The following is a 19,657-nucleotide window of genomic DNA, read 5'->3' on the forward strand; positions in this document are numbered from 1 at the left end:
TTACAGTGCAGTGATATCTCAGAAACAAATGATTCAATTAGAACAAAAACCAAACATATGGGGGACAGTGTACACACACAATGCAGAAAAAAGAGAATGTTTATGAGAATTATAACAGAAACATGCTTACCTCTGCTCCTGTCTCTCGCCATGGTAACAGGTTTGAATGATGCTCATAAGGTCCCACAAACACCACCTTAATATAGTCAGTTAAAAAGAAAAACTAGCACATCAATGATGTGGAGCTCATCCGGCATCTCGCAACGAAATTTAACACAATTTTAATTTCAGCCCAGTTGACACTGTAGCAAATTACATTGGTGACATAAATTGAGGATATAGAATTGAAATTGATGAAGAAATGACATACATGTAGAAGCATTTTTTGTGATCTATGAATAAATTTCATATAAATTAAGCATAAATAATTTTCTATTCAAAATTTCTAAACTCTGTGTAGAACCTTGGTGAACCTCATGTAGCTCTAAGATGGAACAAAAATAATCAAAATCGATCAACAAACAAGTATTTTTTGTGAGTTTTGAAAATATATGAATAAATTAGCATATTTAATGAGTTTCAAAATTCTGTGTTGAAATTTTGTATCACCACCTCGAGCTATCATATCAAGCAAACAAAATTGAAATTGATCAACAAATGAAGAAGAAAACACATTTTTTTTGTGATTTATGAATAAATTTTGCATAAATTAGCAAAAATAATTTTCTAGACAAAATTTCAAAATTTTGTGCACAAGTTTGGTGAACATCATGAAGTTCTACCAGACGGAAGAAAAAAAATCAAAATTGATAAACAATTAAAGAAGAAGAAGCATTTTATGTAAATTTTTAAAAATACGCATAAATTAGCATATTTAATGAGTTTCAAAATTCTTTGTAGAAGTTTTGAATCCCCCACCTAATGTTATCATATAGAGCAAACAGAATTGGAATCAGACCTGAAATGATGAAGAAGAAGCATTTTGAAATTCAGTCAACAAATAAAGAAGAGGCATTTTCTGTGATTTATGAATTTCGCATAAATAATTTTCCACTCCAAATTTCTGTGTAGAAGTTTGGTGAACCTCATGAAGCTCTACCAGATGGAAGAAAAAAAATCAAAATCCGTCAACAAATAAAGAAGAAGAAGCATTTTATGTGAATGTTTAAAAATATGCATAAATTAATTTCGCATAAATTAGCATAAAAATTGTTCTAGTCAATATTTCAAATTTCTGTGTAGAAGTTTGGTGAACCTCATGAAGTTCTACCAGATGGAAGCAAAATTTCAAAATCGGTCAACAAATAAAGAAGCATTTTTTGTGAATTTTTAAAATATGCATAAATTAGCATAAAAATTGTTCTAGTCAAAATTTCAAAATTCTGTATAGAAGTTTGGTGAACCTCATAAAGTTCTACCAGATGGAAGCAAAAAAATTCAAAATTGGTCAATAAATAAAGAAGCATTTTTGTGAATTTTGAAAAATGCGCATAAATTAGCATATTTAATGAGTTTCAAAATTCTGTGTAGAAGTTTTGAATCCCCCACCTAGTGCTATCATATAAAGCAAACAGAATTGAAATCGGACTTGAAATGATGAAGAAGAAGCATTTTGAAATTGTGGATGGACGACAGACGACGGACGCCACGCCACGGCATAAGCTCATCTGGCCCTTCGGGCCGGATGAGCTAAAAAATGAGACAGTTAGTACAAAATTTTGTTACAAATAATAAATAACAGTTAAAAAAATTGTTAAATATTTACATACTCTCAGATGAACTTTAAAAACTCTTGATCATAAAAAGTGGTGATAAAAGAAAAAAAAATCAATTTAAAGTAAACAGATTACTTTTAGGATTTATCTGAATTATGTGGATTGTGGAATCATAACCACCGTACTATACCTGTGCCAGCACCATAACCACTACTACCACAACCACCTCCACCACCCTCAAAACTACCACCAACACCACTTTTACCACCATGATCACCACCACAACCCCCTCTACATTTGTATCATCACCACAACCACCACCATCATCACCACCACAACCATCTCCACCATCATAACCATAACCACATCCACAACCACAACCACAACCACAACCACCGCCATTACTACTACCAGCACAGCACCAACAAACACCACCATCATCATCATCCTAGTGGCACTATACATACGTACAGGAGGATCAGTTAGGTGGAGTGCATTGACAAGTTTATGAATGGCAGCTGTACATCCAGTCCCAGTAAAGATGACTGCATCATGTTCACTCGCATTTACCGCATTCCGCACGATATCTCTGATAAAGAAAAGGAAATGCACTGACAGTTAGAATGAAAAAAAAAACAGAAAAACAGTTTTTTTATGAAAAACATGACAGTCATGACCATCCAAAACCACTGACAATCAAAAAAGCAAGTACCATAATGTGTTGATTACAAAAATTAAATTCTTATATAAATTCTATTAAAGATAAAAGATTCTAAATAAGTCTTAATATGTGTCATCACAGGCAGGTCATCGTGTATCAAACCAGCAATCAGTGTTATTATGTATACAGTATAATTCTCTATATGTAGGAAAACATTAAAGAAATGATATGAAACTCATAAATAATCCAATCTTGAATGTACTGTACCTTGCTTCGTGCCTGAAGAGAGTTGATTGAAGAGATGTAACAGAGGTGGTCGTATGGGTATTAGCATAGGTCGGTAAAACATTATTCCTGATGTAATCCTCTATGAATCCTAATGACCTAGTAAGAAAAAAACATATATATTTCAAGTGTTGGTATGTGATGGTATGGTTTACACAGGCATTTCCATTCTAATGCATAATAGTGTACTGATATCATATGTAATTCTAGTACTGGACATACATGTACATATCAATTACATAATCAGTATCAGCACTTAGATCCTCTTTATTTGAAGAAGAGTATTGACCTAGATTGGATGTATGTCCCCACATTGAAGGAAATATAATTGAAAAGTAGACATATAATATGTAGTAGTGGAGTGATACAATATTCTTCTACCAACATGTTTTACATTTGGTACTGGTTAAAGATTCTAAAAATAAATGATCTCAGATTGAATAACATACTTCATAAAACAGATTGAATAGCAATTGAACATTGACTTGAACTTGTGTTGTGTGATATGGCTACTACTACTGGTAGTAACTCATAAATTGAGATTGAATATATAATGAAGTCATATGAATATAGAAAACTAAAGAATATAATCAGGACTGCATGATCATTTAACATAAAGGCAGCAAATGAACTCAATATAATTAAGGAGAAAGTTGGAGCAACTATGACATGCCCCAACTCACTCGGTACAGTACAACTCAATAATCCCTATACAGTCCTGCTATACTTTTGGAAGATCAGGGCTCCGGACCACAAAGGTTAGCAATTAATCGCTAATTTGAAAGAATAATTCTGATTGGTTACTAGTCAGTCTACCAAGCAAAATGTGCATGCAAGGATGATCTTGATAGGCCATTTCATTTAGCGATTACATGTAATTGCTAACCTTTGTTATGGGGCCCGGAAGAGGATACCACAATATAATTTACATCATTGAACCTTAATTGTTGAACTACTTACTTTCCTGATGCTGTGTAATCACTGTAGGTAACTGAAAAATATAACAAAAATATATGCAAACTGCTAAAGAAAGAAAATTTAAAAAGTTTGATAAAAATGATGAAGAGACTTTAAAAAGAGAAAACATCTATACATATCTAGACCTCAGAGTTACAATGTAGGTCCACTGAGCTGAAAAATCTGTGATGGGTCGTACTAACAATAAAACAATTTTAAAGAAAGTTCAACAGTTTTGTAATATTTCTTCCTTCCTTTTAAACTCTTTTCAATCAGAAAAGTGCTTCAACTTTCCCTTTAACATCTACATGCATAGGGGCTGTGACACCTATTCAATAGGTATTCGATCGGGGGGCACTCACATATATTGGTGGTACGGGGACATGCCTCTTTGATGACCCCCCCTTTTTTCAGACCTAAAACCAAACAGCAACCATCTGTTGAACCCACTGTTTATGCAGATTTCCTGTATGAATTACGCTTATGTACCGCGTATATTGAAAAATGTCCAATGCTGATGCGCGCTTTTGTCACAGCTGTGATCAGATCAGATGATCGGCGACGCACACGCACGCCAATACCTAAAATCGATATCGGCAAAAAATATCGGAAATTTTAGTTGTTGTTTATCTCAATGTTTGGGGATATTTTATTGTTGGGACATGTTTAAAAGTGTTTTGAGGTGCTAGCGATTCATATATTAAAGGAAAGATATCGTTTTCCGAAAAAGAAATATACATGTTTATAAACCATCCATCGAGACATGTTTCAAAATATGTGACTATGAATAATTAGTACATATACTAATTATTTATAATCATGTTAAATTTTAATAATAATAATAATAATAAACAGTTTTTGTATAGCGCATATCACAATTATGAATAATGTCTCTATGCGCTTCCAAAGGACTTGGATATATTACCCCAGCTGTAGCTTGGCAGCCTAATTACTAAGATTACAGTGCACACGCATTTAAGGAATAAATTCCTGCCAGGTACCCATTCACCTCACCTGGGTTGAGTGCAGCACAATGTGGATGAATTTCTTGCTGAAGGAAATTACGCCATGGCTGGGATTCGAACCCACGACCCTCTGTTTTAGTATTTGTAAAATAATTTTATCTATAAACTGTTCTTCAAAACGGCATCGCTATTTGGAAGTACGTCATCACGAGGCAGTTCAAGGGTCAGGTCTATTTACTATTAGTATTGTCTTTTGCTTTGTTGACAAACGGATCGAGGGATCTACGGGAGATCGGGTCTGGTAAGAAACGTCTAATTTTTACCATTTAGGCCTATAGTGAAATAATTTTTATCTCTTCAATATACGCATTAGGGCCTGAAGGTTCATAGATTATAAATAAAATTTGACAATACCGTACTGTATACAAACCGATTTCACCCTCTAACTTAAATATGGATTTCCTAGGGAAATCCATCTTTGTGTACATGTGTCTCTTATACTTTATATGGACGGGGATTCAAGACTCCTTGATGAAGAAATACCATATAAAGTTAGGCATGATAGGCCCATGTCAAAATATAAAAAAAAAAACATCATGGAGTCCTCTGGCTCTGGGACTGGTTCAACCGACGGTTATAAAAACCACCTTTGACTTTGTCATTTTTGTGAATTACTGAATTATTTGGACCTTAAATGGTTTTTGTACATGTAGTAAGAGCACCTGGCTGTAATACATTAGATTGTCAAAGTAGAAAGTCGAGTCGCGGACGCAGTGGCGATGCGCTAGCCGGCCGGCGGGAAATAATAAGATGGCAAATATAGCGATCTTCAACGCTTATATATAAGCGTCGAAATTTGTAGCCATCTCCTTGTATTAGTCTATAATATACGACGTGTCAAATTGTAGCGAACTAGTTCGCTATTTCCAGATCTCCTCTATATATACGAGGGGGAATTGTAGCGAACTAGTTCGCTATTTTCCAGGTCTCCTCTATATACAAACGACGGGAAATTGTAGCGAACTAGTTCGCTATTTTTCGGATCTCCTCGATATATACACGAGGGGAATTGTAGCGAACTAGTTCGCTATTTTCCAGATCTCCTCTATATACAGTACATACGACGGGATTTGTAGCGAACTAGTTCGCTACTTTTCGGATCTCCTCTATAAAATTATATACACGAGGGGGAATTGTAGCGAACAAGTTCGCTACCATTCCGTCTCTTGTATATATAAAGATCAGAAAAATAGCGAACTAGTTCGCTACTTTTCGGATCTCCTCTATAAAATTATATACACGAGGGGAATTGTAGCGAACTAGTTCGCTACAATTCCGTCTCTTGTATATATAAAGATCAGAAAAATAGCGAACTAGTTCGCTACTTTTCGGATCTCCTCTATAAAATTATATACACCAGGGGAATTGTAGCGAACTAGTTCGCTACAATTCCGTCTCTTGTATATATAAAGATTAGAAAAATAGCGAACTAGTTCACTACAATTCCTCCTCGTGTATAAAATTTTATAGAGGAGATCCGAAAAATAGCGAACTAGTTCGCTACAATTTTCCGTCGTATATATAAAGAGGAGATCCGAAAAATAGCGAACTAGTTCGCTACAAAAGAAGAGATCCGAAAAATAGCGAACTAGTTCGCTACAATTTCCCGTCGTATATATATAGAGGAGATCTGGAAAATAGCGAACTAGTTCGCTACAATTTCCCGTCGTATATATATATAGACAGTAGAGGCGCTGGTCCAAAAATTGGGATTGTCCCAGAAAACAAGGATATCCTCATAAACCAAGACAAATCATGTCTTGATAAATTGAGACTGTCCTTGTTTATGGGGACGTTTTTTTTTCACTTCCCCCTACGGGACAAAGACAGCAATTACGGGAATTGAGAGTGCTAAAAATAGATTCAGTGACCTCAATTCCCCCCAGTTCACCGTCTATTTTTCATGACTTACTGTCTTCCAATAATCTTGTTATGAAACCCGATATGTTTACATTGACTAGCACACTTGATTGGTGTCGGCACTTGACAGGTGAATGAACTTTCCTAGATTTCTTGTGTGAAGAAATCCTTATAAACTGAGACAGTCCCTGTAAACTGGGACGATCCCAATTTTCTGACCAGCGCCTCTACTGATAGAGGAAATCCGAAAAATAGCGAACAAAACCCGTAGTATGTATCTAGAGGAGATCTGGAAAATAGCGAACTAGTTCGCTACAATTTCCCGTCGTATATATATATAGAGGAGATCTGGAAAATAGCGAACTAGTTCGCTACAATTTCCCGTCGTATATATAGGCCTAGGCCTAGGCCTATATATAGAGGAAATCCGAAAAATAGCGAACTAGTTCGCTACAAATCCCGTAGTATGTATCTAGAGAGTAGAGGAGATCTGGAAAATAGCGAACTAGTTCGCTACAATTCCCCCTCGTGTATATATCGAGGAGATCCGAAAAATAGCGAACTAGTTCGCTACAATTTCCCGTCGTTTGTATATAGGCCTAGAGGAGATCTAGAAAATAGCGAACTAGTTCGCTACAATTCCCCCTCGTATATATATATTATAGAGGAGATCTGGAAATAGCGAACTAGTTCGCTACAATTTGACACATCGTATATTATAGACTAATACAAGGAGATGGCTACAAATTTCGACGCTTATATATAAGCGTTGAAGATCGCTATATTTGCCATCTATAAAATACCGCCGGTGTACCGGCGGATCCTGCGCCTGGCAGATACTGTTCTAGGCACCAAATCCGCCGGCGGATATGGTTCTCCTCCGGCGGATTCAGTAACAAAAAAGGCCACTCCCTTCGGAAGATTCGGAAGATATCGTTCTTGCGCTATCGCGATATCCTTCATTCATCACGTTCACACGTCATGCATGCACGCGCACCGCGCGTGAATAACGTTGCGAAATGAAGTTCGAAGAAGAGGTGGGTTAGCCTTAGTCTAATTGAGAGCCAGCTACCTTTCGGATTCTAGTTACATTAGGCCTTGAAGAGGAAAGCCACAACATTTTGCCTTTATTCTGATGATTAGGGACAGAGTCAGACTCAGACTGACGTTAATCAGAGATTAAGTTTGCACAAAGAAGAATCTAACTTTGAGCTATTTTTTGGCATTATATTCAGTAAATAAAATCATATTCTACACTTTTCCTTTGCTTTTCTTTCCTCCTTTCTTTTTGTTCTTGTTTGTAGAACTTTTTGGGACCATAGCCCAACCCTTCCATATGCAGTGCTGTGCGGTTGGGGTCCGGAATTTCTTGATATCAAAGCCATTTAAACCTCGCAGATTGCCGCTATTTTAATCAAATCGCGGGCATGTACAGGATATAGCTTTTACACAACACATTTATTCAACCCAGTTGCGTAATGAACCAAATATTTTGAGGGGCAAAACATAGTAATGTGGGAAAAATCTGTAAAAAGTCGCAAAGCGATCGAGCTGGAAAAAAATGCCTTTTGAAATTAAATTCTAATTATGTAATTGATTTTTCCATTAGATTCAGCAACTAACAAATTTCATTGTTTCCATTCATTTCATTATACCTTGTCTCCTTTAATCTATTTTGTTTCTCTTGGGTGTGGAACCAAGACCCCCCCCCCGGCGCATGTGCAGTAATTGAACGTGATTGTGAACGGGAAGCGTTATAGAGCAATTTGAGGTTCAGTATAAATGAAGAGCCCCTACTGTGTGGGGTCTGGGGCAAAGCCCCGGTAGCTTATTTACATAAAATTTGGCTAGCTTATAGCACAATGTTGTATGCAGTCCATCTTTCTTCCCGCTCTTTAATTTCAATCATCGGAAGCCCGGTCGTGTTATTTTTTTTTTCTTGTCCCTTTTCTTTGTTTTCCAAAAATTAGCTTTTGACTAATTGCATTTTACCTTCGTTTCGCGCTATTGTTTGCCATTTTGTCATCTTTTAATTTATTTCCCACCGTGCTATTGCATTACATATGCCTGTTTTGGAATGATTTGTTCTTTCTCAAATGTTCATTTTCCCGATTTCCTTCCTTTTCCATTAAAAAGGGTTTTTTTCTTCGTTTTCTTTTCACTTTTTCCTTTCCTTTTCCCCTTATTCCCCTTTCCCTTTCTTTCTCCCTCCTTTTTTTTCCTTTCCCGTTTTTCTTTTATTCCTGGTTAAATCCGACAGGGGGCAACTCCCCCCCCCCCCCGCCCGTTACGTCATGAATATATATCCATTAGGTGGACTGATGATGTCACATCTCCACTTGTTCTTTTGTAATTTATTATATGAAATTAGGTTTATTCAAATTTTTTCCTCCAAGAACTAGAAAATTTGGATTGACAACTGATTTAGTGCATTAGATATTTATTGCTGCAACTTATTTCATTATAAGGGAGACATTTTATTCACACAAGTATGAAATAAATGAAAAAAATATGGTTTTGTGTAAGAAAACGGAAAATGGGGATGTGACATCATCAGCCCAACTAATGAATATTCATGATGACTGTTTTCACAAAATATTGCTTAACTTTAAACTTCAATAACTTTATTATTTGTTATCCGATTTTGATGAAATTTTCGGCATTTTGCTCAGTGAATTCTACTCTATGTATTAAGATATAAATATTTTCAGCCCGGACCATCCCTTTAATTCAGATTCCTTAACAAAAATATTGAAAAAAAAAAAGGAATAAAAAAAAAACAAATTAAAAATAGGCCTACAATAAACTACATAAGATATTAATCATGTTTTGAAATTCTTTTTTTAAATGTTTTCACAAAAAATTAGCACTCTACAAGCAATAATATGAGTTAACAGCAATATATATTCATAAACTAATTTGCCTCATTTATTTTGAAATTATGAAGTTTTAACTCGTTGAAAATCTGTAGTTTTATAAAAACTATAGGCCTATAAGGCTATATGGGGGTACAAATTTTCGCCAGTCTGGCAAACTTACACTAATCATGGTGTGAAAAAGCACAGTTAAAGATATCGATGCATACTGCGGACTTAAAGTAGTATAAATTTTCACGTAGGGCCTACAAAACAAAAGTGATGAAAATTTCATCAAAATCTGATAATAATAAATAGCAAAGTTTTGGCGCATGTGCCAGGTCTATGTATACATGATATATCGAGTCATTGTTTCTCCTATTCCCTCACCCCCATCGAGCCCTTCGTCAAAAGCTGTATGGATCCGCCCCTGAATAAGAATTCACTAAAAGTCTAAAGGCGGACGAAAATCCCCTCCCCCCATTGGTAACGACATTGCCAATGCCAGAGCCGCGCATGCGCGCGCTGCCGAGGTTGGACGTCTGTCCAAATAAATATTACACGTATCGTCAATAGAACCAAATCCGCCGAGGAACCAAATCTGCAAACATCAAGCCGCGTCAAACCCGGCGGATATGGTTCCGATTAAAAACGATATCGGCCATTAAGAACGATATCTGCCGGCGGATACGGTATCCGCCGGTGGAACCGAATCCGCCGCTACACCGGCCGGCACGACAGCGCAAGCGCTGGCGAGGCGGTCAGCGTGCAGCAAGCAGCTCGCAACCGCGACCAGAAAGAATGAGTGTTTCGTTACCTTTTCGGGGTCCAAAAGGCCCTGAGAATGTTAAATCATGCCCAATAACATTGTCTCTCATATACTTCAGAAATATATTTTCATTTTTCCGATGCAAAGTTTCCACACTTTGGTTATTTTCCTTTGGAAAGGTATAAAATATTCGTGAGCCATGTGTCAAAATCTTTTGGTCAATGGGCGCTGCCATGTTGTTTTGTCACTCGCCTCAAAATTGTAAATTCGTTATTTAGATTCTGCATCATTTATATATCATTTTTTAGGATATAATATTTTATTGATATAAATAAATTCTATATAAAAATAATTTATTGTCGATGTTGACGAAGTGTTTATATTTTTATTGTGTTAAAAATAAACAATAAAAAACACAATTCAAACAAGCCAGGGGAATCCCGGAATCGCAAGAATGTCGAACATTAATTCAGTGAATAAACAAACTGCTCGGTGAAACATTAAAAACAACAACTCGGTCTTTTTTTTTTACTTTGCAAACGTAGTGGCCGGTTAAACGACCTACACATCGCCGAGACTAATGATGAAAACGACGAGATAAAGATTCATGCAGTACCGTACCGGTACGGTGTGGACATGGGCGAATGAAAATAGGCACGACATGCTTTACTTTAGTCAGAGTTAGACAAGATCAAGTCTTCATTCAGTTCAAGAAGAGGTCAGATACAGAGTCAGAGGAAACATGGATATAATAATTGCCTTTTCACGGCAGGTAAATATATCATGTAGATGAAGACTGATGCCTCATTCTAGATAACTAAAGTTAGCCTTAACTTGAGCCTGAGGACTCCATGATGATGTTTTTTTTAATATTTTGACATATACCAACCATACGGTACTTCTTCATCATGGAGCCTTGACGCTCTTCCCATAGACGCAGAAGCGAGACCTAGACACCCGGATGGATTTCCCTAGGAAATTCATAGTTAGAGGGTGAAATCGGTTTGTACGGGTGAATTTTATTGATATTTGAACCTTCAAATGCCTAATGCGTATGAAGGTTCCAAAAATTGGTTAATAAAAAAGTGAAAATTTTAAGGTTTCTTACCAGACCGATCTCGTGTAGATCCCTCTCAATCTGTATGTAAACAAAGCAAATACAATAGGTCTGACACTTGAACCACTTCGTTATGACGTACATTTGATTAGCGATGTTACAAAATGCCATTTTGAAGAACAATTTACAGATACAAATTATTATTTAACAAATACTAAAATTTAATACGTGATTATAAATAATAAATATTAATAAATTATTATAATAATAGTAATTATTTATAATCACGACACGTAATGCACGTATGCCCGTTCCATAGCAATGCATACCCACTCACATGCAGGGGACTCGTTCCAAGGACCCCCGTTTTTCACAAACATTTGTAGTTTCGAAGCCCGTTCCAAAGCCCCCGTTTTTTGTTTCACCCGCGGCACATACCTACCACTTTTGTGGTCGAATACCCCCCCCCCCCCCCCCCCCGGGCATAGACTGTAGTTGACAATCAAGCCCCATACAAACTTATGGCTAAATGTACATGTACATATAGGAATAACTACATGTACTATCACCAGAGTGTAGCCAACCAATGTTACAGACTATGGAGACTACAAAGCCCAAATAGAGCTATTTGTTACCAATGCCTAATGCACCTGAAATTCAGTTGATTGATCGATTAGATAGTGGAGAGCTGACACCAAAAATTTGAGAAAAAAAATGGAAATCTTTAGTGCAGCTGGATCATGGTTTACTGTAATATAATATTATTACTTCATATCTGTTTTCTGAAACTACTCAAGTTGTTATAGTTGTACATCATGAACTCTTTGTTCATAACGCCAAGTTGCAATTTTAATATGCTTGTATGTTTTTCATTGTTCTCCTCCAGGCTATGTACTGTTTGGTTCATCATCATCATAGATGTATGAGATGGAAACAGCTTGGATCACTTGTTTATACAGGTAGAAGTCCCTACCAACCTCAATTTCATCAGTGTCATCATGATGCTTTCAACAATGACTTAAATGGAATAATACAGCAAGAAATTAAAGAAGGCAAACATAAAGAGAGAAGTGATATGAATATTGGAGATAATGGACTCACACTTGCAAAACAGAATAGGAGTGTTGAATCACCGTCGTTAATTGAAAATCAGGAAAACACAAGGAAGTCTGTAGATGATGCTAATTCGACAAGATCAACCTCAGATACCTCTCGGGTCAGTAGTTCAATGTCAAGTAGTTCACAGGATGACAGTATCAAGGGGAAGAACTCAACAAATGACATTTCAGAGAAAACAGTTCATGATGATGAATCTAGAAGGAAAGAACCACCAGTAGCCCCAGATCCTGAGACATGCTGTGAAAGTGGTTGTGTAAACTGTGTCTGGATCAAGTATGCTGAAGAGATCAAAGACTACTATCCAGATCATCAAGAAAGATTAAAAGAAATTCTGGATTTGATTGAAGATTACAATGTCAAGATGTTTGTCAGGATGGAACTGGGCATCAAAAAGTAGTCTCGACCCCAACTAGACATGGAAATGGAATAGTACTTCTACTTCTATGATGATACTCAGCAGGATCCATAAGTCAGGATGTAGTGCTAAGAAAGTAGTAAACTGTATGGTGCAATGTTTATATTTCTAAGGATACATGTATTTACAGTACATATAGACAAGATTCTGAATGCAAGTTTGCAATATGCCTCTATATTTAGATCTAGAAAAAAAGATTCCTCCTCTTCAAGATGGCTGGCAAGGAGCATGGCTTTTGTATAGTCATATTTCATCACTCATTTTTCCAACATTAATCTATATCAATCAGGATCAAAACAGTGTACACTTTGGACAATGACGTAATCAATTAGACTATTCTGTATCTATGTATTCTTACATAAAATTGCTTTATCTTTGTTTTCATATTGATTAAAGATATTTTTACAGTTTCCTACCCATGTACTTTTTATCAATTCTTTTAGCCACTTCAGGCAAAAGCTGTCACCAAATTTACTCTCTCCCCCTCTTCACTTTCTCAACTTTGAACTTGTGTATAGAAATCAAACATATAGGTTTTGAAACAGGGAATTAAAAGTTCTTAATGCTTGTTCTTTAATGACGGTGCATCTGAAATGCAAACACAATTTTTTATTGTCTTAAGTGTAAAGTTTCCATTGCACAAAGCTTATTCAGTATGTAGGCCCTTATCTGGAAAACAAATACTTTCAACTTTATTGAAAGCAAGAAACAATATAGAAAAGGACACATTTCAATGTATAAACTTGAACTTGGACTTAAAGCCTGTCTTTAACTTTGGTAAATCCCCAAAATGTGACTATCACTATTCTTATTCATTACTTGATTATATGAATGTTTATGCCCTGAAATAGTTATTATGTGGGGGATATGAAATGAATATGTTTTTTACAGTACCGGTATAAATTTTGTGATTTGACATGAAAAATATTTTGATCTGGTGCCCGATCAAATTAAAATCTCTGCATGGTTTTTCCATTTGATATAAAACCTATTCCAAAGCATGGACTGGGCAGAAAATTTCAGGATATAAACTTTGTTCATAGCTTCTTGATATATTATCCATAATCTTGTAAGAAAAAATGAAAATATCGCCGATAGAGGGCATTAAATATGTTTCATTTGAGAATTTAAATATTCACAGAGAATAGGCACTTAAAAAAAGATCAGATGGCTACTATGACTTTTTAAGAGTAGACTGTTGGATGATACTCAAATCCAGGAGGGGGGGGGGGCACTTACATTGATTAGTGGATACCATGCGCGACCAAAAAACATGTACAAAGGATGTCTTTTTCAAGATAGGGCACGTTACGTATGTAACGTAATAAGGGTGTCAAAAACACTGAAATAATGAATAAAGGGTATCTATTTCGCTAGGAAAGCTACATGTTTAGGGTCAAATTTGCGAGGGTATAAAGAATTAAGACTAAACTGTTTTATAAAGGATGTACTTTTTGCCCCAACAGTCAACACTTCGTGTTTAGAGTACGATTTGCGCAAGGTGTTGGAGGTAGGGCTGTACTAGACCCAATGATGTACATGTAGGTAAAGGTAAAACCGACGTCCGTGACATAACAATTAAAATTTGTACTTGTTTAGGGGTTCAATTCGGGGGAATACTTGCCAAGAGTATCATTTTGTTTCCAATACTTGTTAAGGGTAGGATTTCACACGCCAATACTTGTAGGGGTGCATTTTCCGAATAAGGAAAATACTTGTGCAGGGTGCTTTTCGAGACCCTATGGTCGCGCATGGTACAATGTATCCACTCATCAATGGAAGTGCCCCCCCCCCTTGGGACTCAAATATGATCCATCTTATTGATCCTTTACTAAAGACAGGCTTTAAATTGTCCTATAAGTATAGTTTGTAGAATGGGGCCTGAATCTGGATAAGAATTAACTTGAATTGACATGCTGAGGTATTTCATTACTATTTTATTTATTGTAATGAAAAAAAGGGTTCCGTAATGTTCAAACTACATTTATACTTCTCAGAGTGCTTTATAACTAAATCTTTTTGCTGCTTGGTTCTGTTTATGTATTTATTTTATTTTTTGGTATTTGATGGTAAATACAAGAATATAATTATCAGGATTCATTGTACTGTAATTAGAAGTGAGTGATAACACTCAAATATTTCATCATTCTTTGTTTAATAATATGTAGATGACTTTCTTGTCATTTCATGCAATACAGGCCTAAAGCTGTTCATTAGAATAATTACATATCAATATGATAGATAGGTACCATAAAGTTTTAGCATGTTTTACAATGACTAACCTTTTTCCAAATACTTATTACTAAGACCTGCATGAATGAGAGGTATTGTGTAAAGTTATGGAATGTGTGCAATATATTCAATATGGGAAATATTGTGTTAGAAGCGTTGTGATTTATTGGTTTGACACATAAATATTTTCTGCTTTTCAGATTCAATTTTTTTTTTTCAATTTGCAGAAAAAAATGGCACTGAAAACTATTCAGTGCTCGAATGGATAGAAACCTATAACTCTTCACTAGACTTTTATGATTTCTTTAGCTCTTATTGGGCCTAAATTTCTGTGTCAGGGAAAGTTGTTACACATAATCTGAATGCAGAAATTAGAAAGCTGCGCCAAATAAGCAGAAAATAAGGTATGGTAAAAACTATTCAAATGCTTATATTTCATCAAGTTTGCAGGAAATATATTTATGACATCTCTTTGTGATTATGAAGAAATTAAAATACGTAATCTGAAAAGCGGAAAAATCACCCAGATTTTTTTCAAAGTAGAGTTACCTGTATTCATTTTTTGATAATGGATTTGTTGAAAATATATACATGTATAGGGAGGATATTGCAGAGTACATGTAACTTACATGACTAAGCTACGTATAGATGTATCTCTTATTCTATATTTTCACTCATGTTTCTTCCTGTGTTTCTTATCTCTTCAATTTCCCCCTTTTTCATCTCTTGGAAAAAATAGTTGGATGGCCAAGGGGGAGTCTTGCCCTTCCCCCTTAAATATCAGGTGACAATGCTTTTAAGAATCGGTTAGTCTTATCTCTCAAGTTATCTACTGTACAATATATGAATAATTTACATTTATTCAAATGTTACAGTATATTCATTTTCAATTTAATTGATAATGGAATTAAAGAATCATCTACAACTTCTAATGAGAATTGTAAGGTGTTTTAGTTTGATCATGTGTCAAGCATGAGATTTATTAAATTTTCTTGCCTCCATTTCATCGAATGTTATTTATTTAAAACATTAACATTTGTGCAATCATCTTTTGCCCCCCCCCCCTCCCTGCACTCTTCCCTATCCTCACTCAACCCCCTTTCACTTTCTCTCTATGCTTTCCTTACTCTCCATCCCCCTTTCTGCTTCACTCTCCTTGTCATTCCGATCCCATCTCTCCTTCCCTTATCCTCTCTTTCTCACATTTCCCCTCTTCTTAACAATTCCCCCACATTTTTTAATTGTGTTTCTTGAATCTCTATAGACCTTATGCAGCATAACCAATCACAATGCCATGTTCAAGGCATTGGCTGACATTGATTTGATTTTAAAAGAAAATGAGCTGCAAGGTCTTACTTGTCACCTATGTCTGTGACTGATATATTACAAAAATGAAGCCCAGAAAAAATTGCGTCCGAAAATCATTATTTAGTGGTTCAAAAAATGAAATATACAGTGACCGGAAACACCATCTTAATTTCATCACATACACTTATGTATTCTATTATTATCGGCATGATAGAAATTACACAAAATATTCGATTATAGCATTATCAAAAGCATTTCTTTAAATTTTTTTGTTGGTTTCAGAGTTTTTAGGTTGATAGAAAGGCATCCATGTACATATTTCATCTCTCCTTTGTTTTACTTTAAACTACATGCCTATAACATTAACTTATGCCTTTAACACTAAAACGGCGGGGGGGGGGGGGAGGAGGAGTTGAATAACCCCTCCACATTTTTTTTCGCGATCATTCTGCTACGCAAATTTTGTTTTACTGTGCCACTCACTGTATTTATACCAAATTTGCGACGCCGGGTACATGTATGCAGTTCCAAAATTCTGCAACATTTTGTAGTGCTGGGCCAGAAATTACTCCAACAAGTGATTTGGTGGATAAAGTCAATGCAACTGCATTTTAGTTGTCTTATTCATAAAGATATGATTATTTTTTACTTTCATCAGCTGAAATTAATTGATTTAGCATAATTATGGTTAAAAAAGGTTCTGTTATAAATTTTGTAAAAAAAAAGAAAAACAAAAGTTCGTAAAACATAGAAGTACATAAATTTAGAAAACAATAAAATACATAAGAATTTGATTTTTAAACAAAAATTGTTTTCAAACACAATTGTTAGGAATGCTACATAGAACATAAACACCAAAAGTTAGCATTCTCGGAGCTTTATTTAATGAATTTATAGAGCAAAATAACAGCCAAAAACACGCTTGGCCTGAATAGGGTAGACGGAGTAGAAGGGCAAGTTCTGGTCTCGATTACTGTGGTTTGAACATCCCACAATGCAGCAAAAATGCACCATTTTAGAAAGATTTTAAGAAGTATCAAGTCCAAACTCAATCAGAATTACGCATGATCAAGTGAGAATGAGTGACCTCTAGCAATCTTACTAGTCCTCTGAGTGAGGGTACCCTTTGGTCTCTAGGGCTGTGGATGTGATGACACATGGATTATATCTATTCCTCTTTCTCATTCTAAAATAACTCTCACAAGAAAATTCAGTTATCGCATACTCCTCACAAAATGCTCTGTACTAACAGTGAAGTTGGGGTGTTGCTTTTTATTCCATCTTGCGTCATTTTCTCCTCATCTTCTGAAAAAGCATATGGACAATTATATGAACATTTTGATATCAACAGCATGAACATGTACATAGGAAAGTGGAAGGCCACAAAATATATTCATACTTTATATACATTCATCTTTTTGAGAAGCCTAAATATAATACATGTTCACCTTCATATATCAAATTATCATTATTATACATATCGGCCACATTGTAAACATCATATTACAAATCAATCCTTTTCTTGTTTTTATAATAAATTTTGACAATAAAGATTTCTTATTCACTGCCATGAGATCTTTCTATACATAACTTTAAGTTATACACATTTCCAGGTCAATATACATATATATCTATATTACTATCATACAACAATTTTATTCTGTTCACATAATTCTTTCAATACAAAAGCTTAGAGAAGGAACACGAGCTAATTTTATAACATAACACTTGTAATTTAGAATCTTAGAAATGAATTGCCTTTTGATACTAAGTCTCATGTGGCTTGAGCCTTGAGGAGTATCTTTAGCATATTACTATGCACCATTAAAAGCAGTTCAAATGGGATGTCTTATCCCAATGAGTACTAATCTTACACAATATATGACAACATTTCAAATTCAAATAAGATTGTGCTTTTAAAGAGCTGACCAACATCAGCGCCTGAACTATATTCATCTCTAGAGATAAAATAACATATATCCTTGGCACTTTGTATGCCTTAAACAATTACACATGCAAAAGAACGTCATAAATCTGATGTAAAAAGTCACAATAACTTAAGTAGAACATTGAGCAAGGTAATACAGGAAAACTCCATCAATATAAGTTATTGCTGCAATGGCAAACGCACTGAGTGTACACACATGTATCGCATATGCATATACTTCATTTAAAATTCAATATATATCTCTCCCACTTAAAAATAACCTGTGTTTGTTCTCACTCTTTTTTTAGAAGAATAGTGAGGATTTAATAGAATAAATACAACCATTAGATAACACAAAGGATCAAACTACATAGGATCAAATATATAGCAGATGAGTAGGCCTATTGAGTTTTCTTTCTAGGAAAGATTAATATTAGTATATTCTTTTTATCAAATCAATTTTAATTTTTATTGGAATTCAAAGAAGGTATAAATATCTATAAATAATTAAACATGTAGGTTCTGATATAAATGAATGATATAGATATCTTTGTTAGTTTTTCTCAGAGGTAATAACATAGTAGCATGGAAGAGCACAATATTTGTACTGTAAACATAATATTCATCTTCTCTCACATATAAATTGATAACATACTGACTACTCATTCTTAACGAACCTGGAAAGTATATAAATATTAATACTCGTTATAATTTCAAAAAGGTTTAATGTAACTCAAGGTATTATGTTTAACAAAATTCATAAAGAAATATGATGACAAGAAAGAACACAAAATGGTGAAGAATATCGCATGAATTTGCAGATATCATTCACAAATTTATAAACATGATTTTAGAGTTTTGAAAAAATTGAATCCTATTGTGGCATAATGCAAATAAATGATTGGCTATAAAGTACTTCATATATTCTAATAATTCTCAGGTCACAAACAATGAAACCGTTATACCACATTAAGGGGATCGGATAAGAGATAATGTCAGTATTATAGGGTTTTTAAATATTCTTGAATATTTACTTGTTTTCAGATACAAGGTTTTGCCGTTGGAGAAGTTTTTCAACCCGAATCAATCCAGACTAATTTATCATCACAAATGATTCATAAATAATCAGAAAAACTCGCCCACTACGAATTTGAACAATGTAACAGAGAGAACACAGAATTTTTTCAGGTCTAAATAACACAATACACAATAAAATTGAAGAGAACTTTCGGTGCATGAAGTTTGAAATCAAACCCGAGTAAAACATATGGTAGGTGCTATCGACAGAAACTTTAGCTGACGTTACTCTGTATCCCAAGTTCAATGTATTAATAATTTCATTTATAGTAGACAATTGGTCTGCTTCACATGTATAATAATCTAATAATCAAAGAAAGATAACCTACGTAGAAAGTGGAGAAATCTATTTAAGAAATAAACAATACTCCCAGAACACCCAAATGTGTTTATGT

At 35.0% G+C, this 19,657-nt stretch overlaps 2 protein-coding genes across 2 annotated transcripts in view; one reads left to right on the plus strand and one right to left on the minus strand.

Annotated features, from left to right (window-relative positions):
- The window catches only part of LOC129269590 (uncharacterized), a 38,939-nt gene extending 28,549 nt beyond the window's left edge, over positions 1 to 10,390 (minus strand). Inside the window, exons 1-5 of the mRNA XM_064105116.1 lie at positions 10,176 to 10,390; positions 3,622 to 3,652; positions 2,644 to 2,760; positions 2,187 to 2,304; positions 131 to 196 (exon numbers count right to left, since the gene is read on the minus strand). Coding sequence (XP_063961186.1) covers positions 131 to 196; positions 2,187 to 2,304; positions 2,644 to 2,760; positions 3,622 to 3,652; positions 10,176 to 10,362 — 519 coding nt within the window. The 5' untranslated portion in view covers positions 10,363 to 10,390. The remainder of the gene's footprint in view (positions 1 to 130; positions 197 to 2,186; positions 2,305 to 2,643; positions 2,761 to 3,621; positions 3,653 to 10,175) is intronic.
- A 183-nt stretch (positions 10,391 to 10,573) lies between these two features.
- Positions 10,574 to 15,909, plus strand: LOC129269730 (uncharacterized). Its single transcript, XM_054907227.2, has 2 exons — positions 10,574 to 10,899; positions 12,071 to 15,909. The coding sequence occupies exons 1-2, from the start codon at positions 10,870 to 10,872 to the stop codon at positions 12,698 to 12,700; spliced, it is 660 nt and encodes a 219-aa protein (XP_054763202.2). The 5' UTR covers positions 10,574 to 10,869; the 3' UTR covers positions 12,701 to 15,909.
- Positions 15,910 to 19,657: the final 3,748 nt, after the last annotated feature.

The sequence above is a fragment of the Lytechinus pictus genome, chromosome 10, assembly GCF_037042905.1.
Source record: "Lytechinus pictus isolate F3 Inbred chromosome 10, Lp3.0, whole genome shotgun sequence".
Lineage (NCBI taxonomy): Eukaryota > Metazoa > Echinodermata > Echinoidea > Temnopleuroida > Toxopneustidae > Lytechinus > Lytechinus pictus.